This window comes from Topomyia yanbarensis, chromosome 3, assembly GCF_030247195.1.
Source record: "Topomyia yanbarensis strain Yona2022 chromosome 3, ASM3024719v1, whole genome shotgun sequence".
Lineage (NCBI taxonomy): Eukaryota > Metazoa > Arthropoda > Insecta > Diptera > Culicidae > Topomyia > Topomyia yanbarensis.
In genome coordinates, this window is record NC_080672.1 from 399440535 (window position 1) to 399462349 (window position 21815).

General features: G+C 38.0%; 2 protein-coding genes across 4 annotated transcripts in view; one reads left to right on the forward strand and one right to left on the reverse strand.

Annotated features, from left to right (window-relative positions):
* The window catches only part of LOC131694036 (trifunctional nucleotide phosphoesterase protein YfkN), a 117524-nt gene that overhangs the window by 94578 nt on the left and 1131 nt on the right, over positions 1 to 21815 (reverse strand). The window lies entirely within an intron of this gene.
* On the forward strand, positions 4403 to 6341 carry LOC131694037 (uncharacterized). Of its 2 annotated transcripts, none has more exons than XR_009306383.1 (3): positions 4403 to 6014; positions 6076 to 6176; positions 6236 to 6341. XR_009306383.1 is itself a non-coding variant. In XM_058982380.1 (3 exons), exons 1-3 carry the CDS (start codon positions 4476 to 4478, stop codon positions 6260 to 6262), a joined length of 1662 nt encoding a protein of 553 aa, XP_058838363.1. In that variant the 5' UTR covers positions 4403 to 4475; the 3' UTR covers positions 6263 to 6341. The 2 variants fall into 2 exon arrangements, 1 of the variants encoding a protein (XP_058838363.1); XM_058982380.1 differs by having other exon boundaries at positions 4403 to 6009.

Here is a 21815-nt window from a genome sequence, read left to right on the forward strand (position 1 = left end):
GAGATCGTCTGTGCGATCAACACTTCAGTGCATGAATCTACCAATTTTAGTCCATTTTACTTAAATTTTGGACGCGAAATGCGTACAGAACGGTCGTTAAATAAAACATCTGATGTGGACCATGAGAAAGTATTGCAGAAAGTAGTTAAAATTAGAGAAGTGGTCAAAGAGAACATAACTAAGGCGTATCAGAAATCAAAAGCTAGGTATGACCTTAGGGCACGTCCTATAGCGTACTCAGTGGGAGAAATAGTTTGGAGGAAGAACTTTGCACTTTCTGATGCTTCGAAAGGCTATTCCGCAAAGTTGGGTTCAACATATATAAAATGTGAGATTGTAAATAAAATAGGAAATAATTCATATAGGTTAAGGGATTTGAATTCACAAAAAATTGGAGTTTATAGTACGGATAGTATGAAAAAGAATTAGAATTAGTAATTTGGTGTGGGGTTCGGAATTTTAGAATATAAATTTCGAATGAAGCTGGTGATGGTTTTTGAATTGTTGGGTTTAGAATAAGAATTAGAATTGTATTATTTAGGAATAATGAGGAACGTGGAAAAAAAATTCAAGCTTTGTACGGCGATCTGTCGTTTGACCGAAGTACAGTGATGGTGGCTCTCCTGTACAAACAACTACGAAGCGATCCACTCAGACTGTTGTTAAGCGAGGTTCGGTTGACTTAGTCCCACTCGTGAAACCATTAGCCAGTAGTTTGATCATTTAGGAACATGAGAACATGGGATTTAAATAATTGGCGCTGAACAAAGTGCCCGAATATTTGTTTTAGAATGTTATAAATCGTAAGTTTCATTTTGGACGCTTTTTGAAATGCCGAAACCGAGTAATGAAACTTTTTTTTTTTGGACTAATGATGTCAGTGCGGAGTTTAGAACGTTTGGTATTGGGAAACTTGAGTCGATGGAATAGGAGTTTTGGGTGATCCATTTCCAGGCGTGAATAAAGTCTGTGGGAACCCGTGAATTAATGAAAATAAGTTATAGTTTATATCAAAAATGAGGTGGGAAAGTGGGATCTTTATTGGATGGTTTACCTCCTTTCTCTTAGACTGAGAGCACTGGACAATAGTGCCTAAAGGTGGAGGAAAGATTTTAGTAGACCGTATCCGGAGTGATCTCTTGAATGAATGAGTTGTAAATACTAGCTGAATGTGGGATATTTAAAATTGAATAAGTATGGGAAATGTTTTATGTTCGATTCATGTGTGCGAGGATTAAGTATGTATGCACAAAAAAAATTGTGAATGTATTGTTTGCACGAGTATGTATAAATTTGAAGACCGTGCTAGCGTATCTTGGAAGTATTTTCGCTGGAGACCTGCATTTAAAACGATGAAGGTCAGTAACGATAGCCAATCTTAGAGCCTCTTATTATGATTCATTGAGATTCGCACAACGGTGTTGTAGAGTGCTAGAAAAAAAAACCTTTTTTTTCTTTTTTTGAGAGGGGGTAGTGTCGCGGTTCGCTCTTGGTGCGATAAATTAGCAGTTGAAATGTTCTAGGATAATCCAAAGTACCGAATGAACATAGGCACATAAGTCTCAGAAAAGTTTTACTAAACGCAGCTAAGTAAATTGATAAGCTAGATGTACCGAAATCCTTCTCTAAGGGATGACAGTAATACTGACGTATATGCTGTTATCCGTAACGCGTATGGTAAGTACAATCCCGACGGAGAGATGACTGTGAGGTTTTCCTGGGCGCCCAAAAGAAAGTTGGCGGTCTCTTATCCATTTTGTCGTCGAGCGAGCAAGTCCTGATTGGCAGAAGTAGTCGCCAAAGAAGTTACGAAGTTGTGCGCGGTGTTACGGTGTAAAAGTTGGTGCAAGTGAAGTTTTCCCGCTTTGAATCTTGCGTATATAACGTGAAATAACGCGAATTTTCGATCGCGCTCCGCGAGTGGCAAAGTGACTAGAAGCGATCTAGAGGGCAGAAAGGCTTACGGAACAGCCATTTGTCCAAACCGCGGAGAAGATTGATTGTGCGTCGTTTGCGAGACGGAGGACAGTGCATTTGGTAAGTCTTTTTACTTCTGCTGTTTTTTTTGAGATTATCTCTGAGCTGTGCCTGTTGGAAACGGTATTGCGAATTCCGGCGAATATTTCCACTGCGGATCCGCCGCGTTTCTTTTAAAGTTGCTGCACCGACACCATTTTGTGCGAATCTCCATTGAACCTACCCTGGGAAACGAGTCCGGGCATAAAACGCTATCGGCACATCCACTGCAATACAGTGGATGGCGCAAAAGTGCTGATAGTTTAAAGTCTGCATTTTGCAGCATAATTGATCAGCTTCCGGAGGCTCAAATGTTGGTTGGTTGCGGCAATAACTATTTTCCGCTCTAGCATTCATAACGCTGGGTATCCGTGAGAGACGCAAAAACGGTACAAAATATATTGGAATTGGCCCAATACTTTTATGAAAAGTTTTACTAGTCAACAGTTGGAACATCAATTTACTCAATGACGTTTCAAGGTCACTATGTTTTTTCTGGTCTTCAAAATTAAAATTTTTATCGATCGGGACTAGCTGAAGTTGCACAGGAAATCAGTAGATATAATTATGATTGGGAGTAGCGAAACATCTTTCAATGTGCAACTCCTGGTAATACTAAAGTGTTTTTGATCAATACCGGCGCCGGCCAGGCCCGAACGTAGATCGCGGAAGGAAAGGGAAGGAATGGTTAGTCCGATACTTGCTTTTGCTAGAGGCCGTATATACTACTGCGCACTCCACAAGTATCACGGGAGGAAGATATTTTTGTTAGTAAGAGTATAGAAGTTGGATCTACTTCTTCTTTACCGACACCATTGAGGCGATTCCACTACCTGGGACTAGATATCGGCCCACCAATTTCATGGACCGGGGACCAACGGCTTTACTTCCCTTCCGAAGGAAGACGTGACCACAGATTTTTTCACCTCAGAAAAATATCAACGACCTCGGCTGCGGTGCAAAGACCAAGGTCGCGCCGTTGAAAACGCTCTCTATCCCGAAACTAGAGCTGAATGCGGCTGTTCTTGGCATTCGATTAATGGGTGCTATTCAAAGTCAACACACCTTCCCCATTGGCCGACGCTACCTTTGGAGTGGTTCTGGAACCGTTCTTGCGTGGATTCGTTCACATGATCACAGGCGATACAAGCAGTTTGTTGCTGTTCGCGTTGGCGAGATATTAACGTCCACTGAACAGAAAGAATGGATGTGGGTACCATCAAAACTGAACGTCACCGATCTTGCAACCAAGTGGGGTAACGGCCCGCAGCTGAATATGAATAATGTCTGGTTCTAGGGACAGAGTTTTATCCATGCCTCCGCAGAAAACTGACCACGGCAACAGCCCATCAATCCTACGCAAGAAGAATTACGACCAACTCAGTGCCACTTATCTCATTTTGCCCCAATAATGAATTTCGCTCGTTTCAGCCAATGGACTAAAATGCACCGAGCAGCAGCACACGTGCTACGTTTTTTAGACAACATTTGTCGGAAAAAGGAAGGACAAGTGTTGGAACGCAGCATCCTAACCTGCGACGAACTACGACGCACAGTGGCCGGAGGCTGGCCAAAACCTCAAAAAATTATTTTTGAAATATAGATATTTTACATTTTTCCTAAATTTCTCATGTATTGAATGATGAATATTCGAAATTTTATGATCATTGGATAAGAACACGATTTTTAACACGAGTTTAAACGTACCAAAGTCTGGATATTTTAATGATTTTCATTTCCGAAACCACCATTGCTCTGTTCACTTCAAATGCATGTTGCTCTTTTGATTTTGGTTCGATTTTAGCACAACTAGTTTCATTGTGTAGAGGAACTAAATAACTTGGTTAGTGAGCAAAATACATTTGGTAAATTTGCTTGGAATTGTGACTTTTTAGTTTAAATATGTTTAAGGTGGTCAGATCAAAAATACTTTGTTCACTAATGTATTCTGTACAAATTTCGGAATCATTTCGGAACGGTCACATAGTATACATTCTATGTGAAATTACCTCTACTTTTCGAATATCATGGTCTCGTTCTGCGCCTAGGTGCGCAAAAAGGTTTAAGGAGATTTTGAAGCTTTGTTGCTGATATGGAGACACATGGTGTTTTGTGCAAAATAGTTAGACAATCTGCAGTAAACCAACACGTTCAACAATGGTTTTTAAGTAGTGTTCTTCATTTTTTATGATATTCTTGACATTGGTGAACAGTAACGGAAAATCTATCATGAAAACGGGATCATAGTTATAAGAAAGGTTCAATGACACTGTATGGAAAAATGAATTTTATATTTTACGATTTTTGATATCAAAAATAAGCTCAGCACCTCAAAATTAGCTTAAATTGCGATTTTCAGCCAAATTAGGTAACATTTGAGGTTTTGTCCGACTTTTGTTTGAAGAGCCGCCACTGTGCGACGTGCAGAAGAAGCGCTATGGAAGGCAGCACAAGGTGAAATGTTTCCGGACGAAATCGCCGTTCTCGTCAAAACGCAAGGACCACCCGAACAGCGTCACCAAATCGTACAGAGGTCCAGTGATATTTACACTAAATGGTCTTTCCTCGACGAAAGAGGAATCCTGCGGAGTCGAGGCCAAATCGGTGCTGCACCTTACGCGCCGACCGAAGCTAAGTTCCCTGTAATCCTCCCCAATCAACACCTAATTACCTTTTTAATTGTAGACTGGTTCCATCGTCGCTACCACCACGCCAACCGAGAGACCATCTTCAACGAAATTCGCCAACGTTTTGAAATCCCGAAGCTGAGACGGCTGTTGGACAAAGTTGTGAGCAAATGTACATGGTGTCGCATCGTGAAGGCTGCACCGACACCACCTGCCATGGCCCCGCTTCCTGAGATGCGCTTGAAGGCTTTCGTTCAACCCTTCACATTTACTGGGTTGGATTACTTCGGTCCGGTGCTGGTTAAGGTGGGCAGAAGCAATGCAAAGCGGTGGGTGGCCCTTTTCACCTGTCTCACCACCAGAGCTAAACACTTGGAGGTGGTACATTCATTGAGCACAGAGTCGTGCATCATGGCGGTCCAACGTTTTGTATCGTGCCGCGGTATACCGAAGGAGTTCTGGTCCGATAATGCGACTTGCTTCCAAGGCACGAGCAACGAGTTAAAGGCACACACCGAAGCAAACAAGGCGCTGGTCGAGAAATTCACTACGGTGCAGACTACGTGGAAGTTCATCCCACCAGCAACACCACACATGGGCGGTGTGTGGGAAAGGCTTGTTCGCTCTGTTAAGGTAGCGACTGAGGCAGTGCTGAACGGTCCTCGTCGGCCAGACGATGAGACACTCGAAACGATCCTACTTGAAGCGGAATCAATGATAAACTCAAGGCCACTCACTTATATCCCACTAGAACATGCAGATCAAGAAGCGCTGACGCCTAACCATTTTTTGTTGGGAAACTCATCCGGCTGCAAATTCCTCCCAACGAAGGCGGTGGACTGTCGTATGGCCCTTAGAAGCAGTTGGAAATTAGCCAGATTCATCACCGAAGAGTTCTGGCGCAGGTGGCTGAAGGAATACCTTCCAGCTATCACACGCAGATGCAAATGGTTCCACGACGTTAAGGATCTGGAAATCGGCGATCTGGTCTTGGTGGTTGGTGGGACGGCAAGGAACCAGTGGATTCGGAGACGGATTGAGACGACCATCCCAGGACGAGATGGCAGAGTGCGGCAAGCGTTGGTGCGAACCTTGACGGGGATCATTCGAAGACCAGCCGTGAAGCTGGCTGTGTTGGACGTCCTTGATGAAAGTAAACCTGCTCCTCGCGTTGCGGAACTTCACCTAGGTTTACGAGCAGGGGTATGTGCCGACAGAACCCATCGTATCGGCAACGCTGCCGATCGCAGTCACACTGCTCGACGCGGCGCAGCACCGGATGGTGGCACTGACGTACGAGAACGTCAGTTGAGACAACGTAAGGGTGAAAAATCTGCACAGTCATTCGAAGAAGGACTACCACATGGTGAAGTATAATTTGTCAGAGAGAAAAAAACTTATACTAATATTAATCTAGGTTTTATCGGTTCAGTTCTTCATCACAATTTATTAATAAAATCTCCAGATCCAATCCACACGTGTGGGACAGTGACGACCTATTCCTTCCACTGGATTCTTACGGTCACCAAATTTGTAAGCATACTTTATACTATATGTCACATGCAATCATTATTAATAAACTCTAATTATAGCTTAAAGCTGATTATACAAAAAATTGAGTTTGCTGTTGAGAGTTGGTGCAACCTATCCCCACAATATGAAATGATTGAAATGAAGAAATGGATTATATGAATGGATTCAGTAAATTGAATAAAATAAAGACAAATGGGATGCATAAAATAAATAAAAAATAAAATAAATAAAAGAAATAAAATAAATAAAATAAATATAATAAATAAAGAAAAAAATAAAAAATAAGCAAAAAATGAAATAAAAAACATAAACAGAATAAATGAAACATAAAAAATGATATGGATGAAATTGATGAAATAAGCAAATCAAATAAATTTTACTCCATAAGTAACAATTAGTGTTATGTAATCGTTTTTAATCATTTAATCAATTAATTTAATTTAATTTTTAAGTAGAAAACAATTGTGTTCGCATTTACGCTGATTTGTACTTTTTTATTTTTTATTCTTTATAGTTTTTCAAAATAATTGCTTTGCAAGTATAATTCGCACACAGTAACTGCTGCAATGGTAACGTTGCCTGTTACCAATATATTACTGATCAGAAATATTGTTTTATTCCTATACAAACCAATACCACAAAAAAACTACTAATTGCGGCCGCCATTAGAACTCCAACTGCAACAAAGAATCATTGTACTTGCTTCCTTATCGAGAGTTCAGTGGGTTTTTTGGGAGAAAATTTTCCCGGATCTCATTTGTAGATGTTATGGAATTCGATCCGTTATTTTTCAGTTTTGAAGTTCATACTACTACTATGAATATGTATTTCCAATAATATCATCTCAAAGTAGGAAATCTTAGTTTTCAGATGACACATTTGAACATATGTTTTATTGAAGATTCAATAGAGATACGAAAAGTAGAACGATTGTTTTAAAAAATTTCATCTTGAAACATCCATAACAATCCAATATTTTTCTGAGATGCCCAAAAATTTCCTTAATAATAATAATATATATAAACACTCAGCAAATTGAATGAAATTTTAGTTGATGTAGTTTTTGATTTTTGGTCACATGCTTTTTCATTGTGCAACGTTTCAAAGGAATATGCATACATCTTCAGGGAAAAAACGGGGTTTTAACATGAATTAGTTACAGTTTTCTCATAATACAAACGTTTTGCAAATTTTCACAGGACTACACACACTGTTGGACAAAGAAGTACAAGTAACTATAACCCGCTCCATACGCGCTGAAATGGAAATGTATGTAAATGTGCTAATTTTCTGTCCATCACTGTATAAGTGTATATTTTCTTTTCCAAGTAGCATGTAGTATTAAATTTGTTTCCGTTAGGAAGTCTGTTGTGTACTAAAATGTAAAAACTTGTATAGTTTTGTCTTTCTAAACCTTGGACATTATATTGGACAAATATTTGAGATTGGCAGAAGATCTTATGACACAACTTAGATATGGAAAGCGAAATAGTACGATAGTTGTGAGTCGTGATAGTTGCCACGAACACGAAGAGAGAGAGAGAGAGAGAGAGAGAAGCAGGTTATGTGAGGAATCGTAGCTGATGGTTAGTGCGGTGACATTATTTTTATATACTATAACATATTTTGATTTCTAACATCATTGTTATAAATGATGCAACTGTTATTTTTTTCGCCATGACCATTTTTTTATTTTTTTTGGGATTCAAAAATAAAGTTTTTCTCGGTGCTCAACTTCTATTCGTGACTATACATTGTATGAGAAATCTATTATCTCACTATTAGGTGGATTACTTTGTGATCTGAGTATTAACATACCATCCAACATCTACCTCATGGCTGAACACAATGCTTAATCCAAAGGTTAAATACATTAACTCTGGATTTTTTTGAGAAATAGTGCATTAATTGAGTAAATTCACAAATTATTTTTGGAATCGATTTCCTGGAATCACGTAGAGTTGTTTTCACGCACCGATATTCAAAATCGGTTTAGTTTTGACCCTAAACACCAGTAAAGTTATGCTCTTTACGTTATGGTCTCATTTTTAGTTATTGAAAATTGGTCAAAAGAGAAATCAAAACAGAAAATGTTTAATATCTCCGCCATTTGTGAACGGATTTTGACAACCTATAGCTTATTAGAGAATTTTTTTATAAGATCTTTGAATATTTGCACATAATTCGATTAAACTGCTTTTTCGAAAGCTATATTCAAAAACAAACAAAAAATATCGTCTAATGGTCAATCACCATTGGTCGTGTTAAGCCTTTCATTTGAAACTAGGTTCGAAAAGATCGGTTCAGTCACTGCTGAGATAATTACATGCCATTAGTGCTGAGTCGATTGGTATATGAGACTCAGCCCTCTGGGTCACGGAAAAGGTTTTCAAAGTTTGTGCGAATCCTATACATTTCTTTTGTAAGAAATGTAAACAAGAATCGGAGGAATAAATATACGAAAATTTCGTGCAATGTACACTAAATATGTATATTATCTCAGTGTTGTCATGGCCAGAGTAGTTGATGGTTGGAAGTACGCGGATATTCATTAGATGCAGTTTTATTTGTTATTCGCTTTAATTACTATTACTTTAATGTCTCATCTCACTACTGGCTGGAATAAATCCGATTTTTGTATTTTTTTTTGTCATCAGTTTTATAACAAAACCATTATAGTTTGTCATTTCATACAGGACAGTAAATTTGAACATAAAGTAGATGATACCTGAAAGGTTTTCGAAGGTATCCAATCATTATGGTTTCACTTGGTTTAGAGAACACAAAATATTCCACAAACTAACAAATTGTATATCCTCTGTAAGTCTTAAAAAAATCGATACTTAGGTATTAAAATGTTATTACCGATCATCACCATAAAGAACGATAACTGCCTGTGGCCTCAATTACATTTACTCCTTAAAGTTTCACCACTGAGTTCTGCTTACATGGCGGATTGAATAGGAAAAAGTTTACAAGCTCATTTTTCACTTTCTGACAGTGCCTATAGAGGGAAAGAGGGGAGCACTTGCTTAAATTTCTTCATCCATCCATTGTCTTGCCTGATAGGATCGCACTCTCAGGCTCTGTGCACCACAAATAACTTCAAGGAATTTAACAACAGCTTTCGAGAGAAAGGAATCTTTTGTTTTTCTTTGCTTCATTGACTGATAACATCGGATGTGAGAAAATTATGATGTTTCTCGTATTGATTACCACAAAGACGAAGCAACATCTAAGAAGAACCCCTCAAAAGAAGCTTTGGAGCCTTTTCCAATTCAACCCTCTTCAACCGTCGCCGGTTTCATTCGTATAGAGTGAAGATAAAGGTCGTGTGCAGCCGAAGGGAGCTGAAAGAGTTTTCGCATTTTCTGATCGATTTGTCAGCTTAGATATTTGTGTATAAAATATTCATTCAGTTTCAGTTTTGAAAAAGAATAAAAGTTCGTCGGTTTAGGAAACATGCAGCGGTCAATCTTGGCGTGCAAAAAGTGATATTGCCAGATTACATATTGTTAAACTGACAGCCCTGTTAACCTTTGCAATATATTGTCAAAATAAGAAACGACGTGTCTTATCAAGCAAAATACTAAAATGTACGACCGCTAACGGCAAACATCGAGCCCATGATATTGGGAAACAAGTCCAAAATCAACTATAACATTTTTTTCTTCTTATTTGGTCTTCGATTTCCAATTGGAAATTGCTACAGTCGCGATGCGCTGGTTGGTCACTTTTTAACTGGACCGCTTTTTCGTTGGACCTCCGCTAGTTGAACCATTGTGCAACTAAAAAGCATCTGAATGTCAAAATTTCGTGTCAAATTCACTTTGACAATCAAATTGACATTAATTAGAGTTGTGAGCGGATGCATTTTCGGTCCAAAAAGCGAATCAAATTCGTTAGTTGGACAGAGGGTGTGGCCCAACCAGCGAATCACCACTGTACTACCTTCCATTTGAGCATTATAAAAATCTAATGAAAAATGCTATAAAACGTATAAATACTGACTAAGTTGTAGTTTTTTTAAATACAAGAAAAAAATCGATGTTGATAGTGTTCATCGTTCAAAAATACCCAATTGTTTCGAAAACTTGTTTCCTAACAGTTCAACATGAAACGGTTAAGGAAGAACTGGTCGATCCTATCGTTGACAGTCAATAAATCGAAAAAAAAACATCGAAAACATCCACTGAAATATCCTAATTTACCACTGAATCCATGTAATCCATGTTCGAGATGACAAGCTCAACGAAGCACATAGATTTTCGATTTTCGATAAATAATCCCATTATTTCCTTGTCAAGGTACCTACAACCCTTAGGCAGGAGCAAGTGAGCGCATCTGTTCTGTTAATAGTTTTAATCGATTTACCCTGGTGCAGCACAACGAACGTGTTTAGATATGTATCGTTTCTCATATCACGAACCAACGTTAGCGCGGTCCGTTCTCGTCCAATAGCACACACGTACCCGAATGCCTGAAGCGTCTTTTGTCCTGGTCGATGTGGAGAGTGAAATAAACTACAGCACAACCAATATTCAATCATTCGAGTGAAATTGACCTGGTTTTTCCGAACCTGCCACCATAGTTGCACCCGGGTCGTATTCCAATAGAAATAACTTTCTTCTACGTTCCTACATATACATCAAGTCATCGGCTACAGTCCGGTCCATTAGCACTTGGCGCACAAACGAACTACATAACCTAATAGTATTGGCATGCTTAGATACCACCCCCCCCCCTCCACCCAAGTAGACGATCGAACGCTGCGTGATAATGGCGACGCGTGGTTAATTGATTTAATTATGGTTAGTAAGCTGCCAACTTCCAATCTTCAGAAAATAGGCCGGTGTTCCTTTGTTTATTATATTATAGGGAAGATGGGGTAAAACGCACCCCCTAAGGAAATATGATCATAACTCAGTTATGGAACATCAATTGGGAGAATTTAATTAATGATATCGTCTAGCCAACATATTCCTCTGTAATCACAATCATAACGCTTCGCAAAGTATTCAAAAACATGAAAAATATTGAATTTTTCAAAATCATTGAAAATTACCTTTTCAAAAATAAGCGGGACAAAACGCACCTGTGCGGGGGCAAAATGCACCACAACAGCGGGGCAAAATGCACTACAACAACGGGGCAGAATGCTCGGTGAATAAGCAAGTAGTTTTGTTTTCTGACGAGATTTCACAAAAGTTTGCCATTAAATAGCCTTAGGTTATGCAATTGGCGTGTTTTCAGAACGATTTTTTCTGTTTTCGATTAAAAAATCAGCAAAATCAAAGAAGAGGGCATTTTGCCCCCGATGGAACAGAGATATAAATTTATCAAAAAGTGAACTATTTAGTAGATTTTTCATATATAGTGCGACAGAATAATGAGCAACGGTATAAATAGAACTGAAATGCACTGATATAATAGTAAAACAGCATTTATAAGAGCTGAAAATCCTCGTTGCACGAGCAACAATAATTACATGAGAAGAGCATGTTATTGTTTTTTTGTATATTTCTGGGGTTGATATTGATGTACGGTTATCAAACTTTGACAGTGTAAGTTAACTATGATGGTCTTCCGACTGGTGTTACCTTTTTCTAGAAATTTTCAGCAGTTTTCGAAATAAACAAGGGGTGCATTTTGCCCCGGGGGTGCGTTTTACCCCATCTTTCCCTAACAAATGATTGTTGAGATGGAGAACTTTTCACAGAGATGAAAAGTATAGTCGATTTAAAAACGTTATTAAACATAAAAAAAAGATACTTTGATATAAGAACTTGCAAACAATTCCAAAAAATTAACGACTAGGGTTGATATACCAATAGTGGTATACGTTAGGAAAAATTTTGTTAAAAAATCGATGAATTGATCTATAGGTAATGTTAATACGTTAAACGAAAGCTTTCAATCCCTAGTTCATAGAAAAAAATATATGGAGTGTTTATTAACCAATTTATGTGTATTCAAAACCGCTTGTACTATAGGAACACATGTACCAATAGTCGTGCAATCATTAATTTCGGTTCCTATTATTGCAAATCCCGTTGATTTTTTATGGGACATGCAACTAGACACCCAAAATACGACGGGTATTTTTATTACTTACGGGTTTGTACTAATGTTTCATTGAAACTCAATTATAGTATTAACAATGCAATCAAACTCCATATTAGCATCATAAATGCATACATGCACAGCCGAAATATAGCATTATCGCTTGCTTTGTATACGTATATAAAGTTGATATAAGGCGTACATGCTTCAAGGATCGTTAAAACATTTTTGCCTTTCTCATATAAAGAAAGGCTATGCAATCACTGTAAAAATCGACTTTTTAACCGAGGCCCGGAGGGCCGAGTATCATACACCATTCGATTCAGTTCGTCGAGATCGGCAAATGTCTGTGTGTGTGTATGTATGTGCGTGTGTGTATGTGTGTGTGTGTATGTGTGTGTGTGTCATTTAAACTCACACAATTTTCTCAGAGATGGCTGAACCGATTTTCGCAAACTTAGTTTCATCTGAAAGGTATAACGCTCCCATAAGCTGCTATTGAATTTTTAGTTGATCCGACTTTCGGTTCCGGAGTTACGGGTTGAAGAGTGCGGTCACACAGCAAATTCCCATATAAACTGGTACCACCATGATGTTCAAATGATGTAAAACATATTAAAATTGATGTAACATTACTCTAGTTTGCGGGTCTGGATCACTAATGATCAATCAAAGCAGCTTTGACCACATTGGCCACCTATGGCGGTTCATGACGCCCTCGGGGAACCCGCCAAGTTCCTAAGCTAATATCACACCCATTCCACAACGAATTCTCTACCGATTTTTACGAACTTAATTTCAAATGAAAGATACAGTAATGCCATTGACTGCTGCTGAATTTCATTCGGTTCTGACTCTTGCTTCCGGAGTTACAGGGGTGTTAGTAAGGATACACTGGAATTTCCCATATAAATCGGTACAATCGTAATACCTCAGAGGCTAAAAACTATTGAAATGGTCACCAAATTACTTCTAATCGTAGATCTAGATCACTGATTGCCAATCAAACATTCTTTGAATATATTGTCCACTATCGACGATTCCGGAATTCCGGGCATATTCCACAATTAAAGTCACATCGGTTCATCGGTGATGACTGAACCGATTTTCTCAAACCAAGTCTCAAATGGAAGGCAAAATATGCAGTTGAGTATTGCGTAGCCAGACCCTTCCCCCCCTCCCCACCTTGCCCTTACACCTCCCTCCTTCATCTCTCCCCTCTTCTTGGATCACCCTCACGCCCAGATTTCCTTCATCCACCCCGTATACCGAAATAAGATGAAGGATTTCTGACGCATCCTCCACACCCACTCTACTAAACCCCCATTCCCTACACGTTCAAACGCATTCCACCAACCTTTGCAAATTATAATCACATAAAGATAACATTGAACTCATGCTTATTAAGCTAATTAAATATTATTCTTTCGCCTTTCTTATATAGAAAGGTTATGCAATTGCTCCAAAAACCGACTTTCTAACCGAGGCCCGGAGGCCCGAGTCTCATATAACATTCGACTCAGTTCGCCGAGATCGCAAAATATCTGTGTGTATGTATGTGTGTATGTATGTATGTGTGTATGTGTATGTGTGTATGTATGTGTGTGTATGTGCGGATTTGTTAACAAAATGTCCACATCGGTTACTCGGAGATGGCTGAACCGATTTTTACAAACTAAGATTCAAATGAAAGGTATAATATTCCCATAGGTTGCTATTGAATTTCATTTTCAACCGACATCTTGTTCCGAATTACGAGTTGAAGAGTATGGTTACAAAACAAAATTTGTTGATTTTTCCAAATCGGTTTCTCGGAATTTTCTGAACCGATTTTGACAAACTTAATTTTAAATGAAAGGTCCATCAGCTGCTGTTGAATTTTGTGTGGATCCGAGTTCTGGTTCCTGAATTACAGGGTGATACGTACGATCACGCAGCAAATCCCGATTCTAACGAATTCTGCGATGAATGTAAAAAGGTGATTTTTTTTCCAAAATGTAAACACAACTGTTGAATTTGTAGATCTAGGTCCCCAACAGTCATTCAAAGTCTCTTTGGTCACACTGGCCACCATCGACGTATCCGGAAGCATCCAAAGTCAGAATAACGGTTATATTGGTTTCTCGAAAATGGCTAGATTTGCTCAACTTAGTCTCAAATGAAAGGTGTTGCGTCCCCAGAAACTGATATTAAATTCCATCTCCATCCGACTTCCAGCACCGGAGTTACGGGTTGTGGAGGTCGATCACATAGAAAACTCCGATTCAAACCGATACCGCGATGAATGCAAAAAGGTGCTCTTATATATACTTACCAAGTGTAATAAGAATGAAAGACATTTCCATAAAGTTATATTGTACGAACCAGCTATTAAATCATAGTTTGGAGAAATGAGAAAGGCACAATTGCACCTCTAGGTGGATTAAAACAGGTTTTTACATGTGCATTTAGTGCCACTATATAGCAAATATAAAGCCGATATAATGTTGTTATAATGCTGTGGGTTTATTTGTTATGCAACTTCTCTTGAAGATTATATTCGGCATGTTTCATTTCATTCGAACATATGCAATATAGCGTAGACAGCAAAAGCTGCGCACTTGCCGCGAGGAATGTTCAGTTAAAAATCTTTTTTTTTTTTTTTTTTTTTTTTTTTATTTCAATTATAGAGGTTTTAACCTTAAGGTCATTCGCCTCTTCGGGTTAGAAAAATCTCTTAGGAAAAATTTCTAACCCTATGTGCGGGGTCGGGACTCGAACCCAGGTGCGCTGCGTACAAGGCAATCGATTTACCAATACGCTACGCCCACTCCCCTTAAAAATCTTTGTATTACCGCGAATAAATAAAAAAGTCACTTCCTGATTAGATTTGCACATTATAATTTACATACAAAAATACTAACACCGACTCTGTTTTATAGGTTAAAGTGCCTAGTTTCGCCCTATTAGGGAGGGTGCTTCACCAATTCATTAATTACTCGGTCTACGATCGTTGGAATGCGTACAAATTAGCATCAGCAGCTTTGCTTCCGTGTTAAGAACCGAAAACTAGAATCGGGTGCCCCTAATGTTGCCCTACCATTTGACTCAATTCGTTGAACATAAATGGCAGACGCTGTTCTAACCAACGGCGTCAAATGGTTAGGATGATAATAGAATCATGGCGAAAGTAGGCTCATTACCCTACTTAACCGGCTCGATAGCTGATATATGCGAGAAACCGAAAATACGCAGGTTTAATTTCTGAGAATTAATTGACTTTAGGAAGAACTCACATCAGCATATTTACGATTTTTAAAAAATAATAGATCAGCGACATGAATGGCAGATCTCGGCTAGCCAAGATATCGCGAATACGGACAATGAGTGATCTAGCTCGGACTTTTAAGGAATCTTTTGACCCAACAACATGCTCGATGTCTTGATATACCTTGCCATACACACATAGTTCACTATTAGTGATCCCAATATGAAAGATGTGCATAGTGTGTATAGCCAGCGAACGTAGATGATTCGAACTCCTACGAAAATTCGCTTTCATCGACGTATATTCTATGCAGAACGTGTAATCTGAATGTGAGAGAAACACACGTAAAGGAATTAATACCTTGCGTACGTGGTTGAAGGGATATCCCAGAAATGGAATTCGATTTCGGGCAATATGCAAACAACGCTACTGTATTCGTTCCACGTTGATAATATGAGTGTTTGCGGCTGAAACAAAACAGTAGCTCCCATACTCAGATACAGAGAGTATAGTTATTTGATACAATCTTTTCAAGTTTCCTTGGTAAACACCCTGCCAAGATGAAATTAATGTGCGAATAATAATTAATTAACATTTAGTCTAACGATAATAGATGTATCTTCTTCAAATGCATTATGAATCGAGCTACCCTTCAGGTACTTGAATGCGAAACTGCAGCGATCATTCTCTCCTTTATTGGAAGCTGAAGCTGAGTTGGACCACGCTTCATTGAAAACCAGCTCAATTTCCTTCTTGGAGAACTCGATACGCGAATTTGCAGCCAGAGTGCAAAAATATTCAGAGATACCTAGCATTGTTTTTTGCAAATCTGTAGCTCTGTGACAGAAACCCCGACTTGTGGAAACAAATTATACAAATAGTTATTTCAAATTATACGAATAGTTACTTTAGCGGTGAAGTTTAATCGAGACAATAATTGCTACAGAATCGTATGCTCCTTTATTGGCCACGAATACACAAATCAGTTGCTCTTTAGAGCGCATGATAGTTGAGTTTTCGCCGAAAGCAGCGTTGGAAAATCAATCGTACCCTTCCCTTTGCGAAAGGCAAATGGAATTTTGATAACAAGCCGTTAACCTTCATCCAGACAATTGGCGTAGTGTAATGCAATCGACCGATACGAATTGAGGTCGAAAGCTTGTATGAACAACAATCAATTTTACATATCTCCTGTACCGTGGACCAATGCTCTTCTGCAGAAATCAATTGTATGAATTCAACTATCGGATCAGCAGATACTTCAAAAATTGAGTTTGATTCTGCCAAGACATCTGGCATCTGGAAATTTATCGTTAAATTTGAGTAAATGATGTAGTTCCTCGGGGACATATAACGCACAATTTATAATGCATATAAACGGAGTACTGGCATACCTTTCTTGCAAAGTCTAATGTTTATCGCGTCGAACTACCTCGTGTGTTCGACAAAAAGTAGTTCGAAAAAATCCAATCATCGTTCCATTGGCATGACAATTTTTGCCTAAGGTAATGTTCCAATTTTGAGCGAAAAAGGCTCACCTATTTCTCGAGTGCGGGATCTGCAATAACGACATCCAGGTTCGCAACTGAACAGAACTTTTCTCGAAAACTAGCTACATACTCAGTTATCTGTAGTCTGTTGTACTTTATAAGCCTTGCATGTTTGCATACCAGTTGATAATTAATATTCGTCAACGACCGCACCTCATATCGGTCTGTTGATGCGTGTTGATGCCTGTTGAATACGCAAATCGAAGATGCCATTTACAGCCGCCAACCGATTTTTCTCACAGCTGTATTCGTTCTCTATCAACTACAATTTACTTTATTTTGCCAGAGTTTTTATTCAGACCGATATTAGCAGCCCCTCTTTTCAAAAACACAAAAGCCTCTTCCACTGCTCTACAGTCGACTCCAATGGTGTCTAAGTCACCCAGAAACCAAGAAGCATGCGAGATTTTTTAATGATAGTGTCGTTCCTTTGCACAGCAGTTCTTGGTATCGCACTTTCAAGCAACAACAAATCAGGAAGTGCCTCGCTCAGCTTCAATACAGCAAGCGTCATAAAGGAGTCGGATGTTTACTAGCCAAAAATGTAGCTTGTTTTTAACCCAAACTATTCAATTTGTCGGAAAGTCATGTTCATGTACCACAGCTCATTTTATTGCACTGAATCATGGACTACGTTGAAATACACAAACAGATGATAAGTTCGTAAGTTATATTCCCAAAATACAAGATTGGTCTTCTAAACTTTCTATATAACCCCTTAATGTATGAATAACGCACATCAACTTGGATTAGCTCTTACATAAATGTATGGTGCAATTTTCCAAGAAGAAAATATGTGCTCTTGAAGAACAGCTCATGAAAGAAAGAATGAAGCATTTCACTATTTATTCAACGAATATAAGAATATTGCTGCTTCAATATTGATTATCACCTATATTTTCAAGATCAATTATTATAGTTTAGAGGCCATGAAAATAGAACTACGGAAACTGTCTGATACGAGGAAGAGTTTATTTGTGTACTGTGACGAGGTACCGAAACGAAAAAGGTATCATCACAAACGTAAAATCTATAGCCTAAGGCTGATGCTGTGTATAACATTGCAAGTTTCCATAGGCTCCAAAACTTAATATTTTTTCATTATTTGGCTTTTTAAATATTTGGATCCAACTGTATTGGTTATACATATAATAGGCTAGAAATATGCTTGTACCAAACTGTTGACTTAACCCTAAAACTTGCTTTTTCCATCCTAGAACGTTGCACTGGGGTACAAATGTACCCCACGTGTTTGATTGCAATTTTTGCAGGTAAAAAAGCAAACAAAAGAAATGTATAATTTTCTTCGTTTTTTAATTGCGAAAGCAGCTGTGTAAGTGAAAGTACGGAATTTATTGAATCAATGATACATAAATTGGAAACAAAATAAAAAGTGAAAAAATCACGGTTTTGACTTTTTCACAAAAATTACTATAACTTTGCGAATTTTCAACCGATTTGAAAAAAATCAAATGATTCTAAAAGTTGAAAGAATCATCTTAGAAGAAGTATAAAATGGAATTTCAATATTTTTGAAAAAGTGCAATTATTTTGAAGAGTGAATGTTAAAAAATCGGGGTTTGGAAAATACCACGAAATGGGGTGGAAATTGAAATGAAAAAAATATACCTGACCAGTAATCATTGGTAACACGCAATGTTACTGTTACAGCAGTTATTGTGCGCAAATTATACTAGCGAGCCATTGCTTAGAAAAACTATACAAATTAACAATAAAACAATAAAAATCAGCAAAAATGAGAACGATTTTTTGTTCCGCTTCAAATTTAAATTAAATTAATTAAATAAATGATTAAAAACGATTATACAATACTAATTGTTACTTACGTAGTAAAAAAACCAGTATTTAAACTAGATTTGTCACGAATCACATTTCCACTGACAGCACGAAACCTGACAAAACACTAACGGCAACCGTACACTGGGGTACAAATGTACCCCACGCCAACTTTGATACCTGGTTCCACGAAGGCTATAAGCAAACTGGCTATACCATATTTTCTTACTCTTACTAGGAACTGTAAATTGAATTATGGTTAGGGTCCCAGGTCGGTAAATGCCGAATTCTCGTTTTTACACGGCTTCAAAGAAGGCGTGGGGTACATTTGTACCCCAGTGCAACGTTCTAGGGTTAAATCAAGGGATGCTTTCTTCATCTCGTCCACGGAAAATATAGAAAAAAACCCCTAGACTTACAAGGGATAAATATGTCGCATGGTTTTTTTTCATTTTTGAGTCTCGTTAAACCCGAAAAAACAATTGTAGGATTGATATCTCTATAATAATGCAAGCCTCACGATTACTTTTATAATTTTGTAAATTATGCCTAACGTCCATTATGCCTAACGTACATTATGCCAATCGTCCATTATGCCTAACGTATATTATGCCATTCGTCCAATGTATTTATGCCTAACGTATTTATGCCAAACGTCGCGCACCCCTATATTTCGCCTTTTCTGGCATAATACTTGCATTATATCAGGATATATAGCTCAGCGGCTCTTTAAGAAGTTTTTAAAGCAGATATTAAGCTACGTTATAATGATTATTGGTTACTTGGGTACCCAGCTCAGTTTATTAAACAATCGTTTTTCTGTTCCAAAACATCGTTGTTTTCTCCCATGTGTCAACTTATGATGGAGAACTTTATCGATCGAATGATTAGTGTGGGAAAATATTTCTCGTAAATCTAGGAACCATTCATAAATTAGGTAACGCAAAAATAACCCAAAATGGACTATCCCCCTCCCCATGTACAGTCGTGATTCGCTGGTTGGACACTTGTTAACTGGACCGCTTTTTAGTTGGACCTCCGCTAGTTGGACCATTGTCCAACTAAAAAGCATCCAAACGTCAAAGTCTCATGTCAAATTGACTTTGACAATCTATTTAACAATCTTTACACTACTAATGTCTTCTTTGGAGAATTTTTGACATTTGTCAGTCGATCCAACCAGCGAATGAAATTCGTTAGTTGGACATAAACTGTGGCCCAACCAACGAATCACGACTATAACAAATTGTCACATATTTCTGTATCTCTCCCTCCCTACGTCACTTGCTCCCACTCCCCGACTTGTCAACCCCCTACTAAAAGTGCTACGTAATTTATGAATGGTTCCTTATAGTATAAGAGTGAATGGAGTTCATCATCGGATGTGGCAAAATTAGGCTGACATGCATAAACGTGAGAACGTGCACAGGATTCCTGTTTGCTTTTTTTCGTATCGGAAACGATTCTCTAGGGAACAGTAAATTGCGTTGCAGATGATACTCGATTAAGGTGAGCTGAACTCAGCAAATATTCGGGTATCGTATTTTCCATGAAAAAACATACTCTAGCTCGGCTATGCGATGCGATAGGATAGTTGATTGGGACAGTTGAAGTAGCATTCGACGAATTATTCTGCTGATCCTCTTCTAAATGACGTTGTGTAGCACAAGTTGACATTTTTGGTATTTTTTACCGATAACTCTTCAGAAGTAAAGAATATTTTCCAATCTCCATTTAATTTATTTGAGGTGACTAATTGCAATAGATACAATATTATTTATATTAAAAATTGGATATTACGTCGCTGTTGTGCTATCTTATGACAAACGCCATTTTGGGGTAAACTGAGTTAGATATGCCACATTACTTGTTTGAAAAATCTCTACAAAGTGGCGTTTTCAGAATTTTGAAATTCTACGTGGTTACTTGGATATAGCGAGAAACATGATGAGAAATTGTGAGTTTTTTGCTTCAAATCACTGTATAGAGGGATTTGCTCAAGTTATATTGAACTTTTAGATGTTTTTATGTGTGAAAATGTTTGAGGAACACAATGGCATAAACATTTTCAAAGGAAAATTACACGAGTTGTGAGAAAAACACAGTTTTAGTTTTAAACTGGAAATAAAGCATATTTGGCAACACTGTAATCAAAAATAACATTTTTTTTTCTAGATTCCCTGACTCATTTCCTTTAAAATACATTTCACCGATTGTTTATAGACCATATGAACGCAAAGATATGAATAAAAGTAAAAAATGGGTTTTTTTTTCTATGGAAAATTTTCCATGCACGATTATGACACGTCATACAAATTTTGTCATCAATACACGCCTATCACACGTGTGAGTGCGACTTTTGTTTACATTCATAGTAAAAACTCGCAACATAGTCAACCGATCTTCGTAATATTTGAGAGATTAATGCAGAATAGATAGAAGCATCAAATATCTTCTTTGGATTGTTTATACCATTTATAAGTTTCAAAATATTCAATCTCAAACTTTAAAAATCGTTTTTCTCGAAATGTGCTAAATGGCGCTTGTCATAAGATAGCACAACAGCGACGATTAATTGATTATACAGCCGTCGGTGCTGGAAACTTGTTGTTGTACTTTTTGCTTTTCCGTAATATTTCGAGTTACGGCTTTTGAATTCTGTTTATGATGCTGGGTATCAGGTGAGAAGTACTGAATACAGCTAGTAGAATTATTCAGCACGATTCTACGATTCACAAAATACGCTTTCTAGAATGATGATAATAAATTAAATTCCCGGCTCGCCCACCATTCATTAGCCTATGCCTGAGCAATTTATTAGCTGCATTGCTTTCGTTTTTTTGCAAATCAATTTTCAAAATGAATCCCTGAACTCACGGAAACAACTTGAAAGCTCCTTCCCCACGGATATGAACGTTGTTGCTTGAAACGAAACTGAGCCTGGATCTAACCCCAAATGCTGTCAAACTGTTTTTTTTTAAT

Excerpts from the sequence above, each read along its gene's own strand:
- LOC131694037 (XM_058982380.1), top strand. The coding sequence starts at position 4,476 with ATGTTTCCGGACGAAATCGCCGTTCTCGTCAAAACGCAAGGACCACCC. Across the intron at positions 6,010-6,075 it reads CGAAGAAGGACTACCACATG|TTCTTCATCACAATTTATTA; the intron begins GTGAAGTATAAT and ends TTATCGGTTCAG. Across the intron at positions 6,177-6,235 it reads TTCTTACGGTCACCAAATTT|CTTAAAGCTGATTATACAAA; the intron begins GTAAGCATACTT and ends CTCTAATTATAG.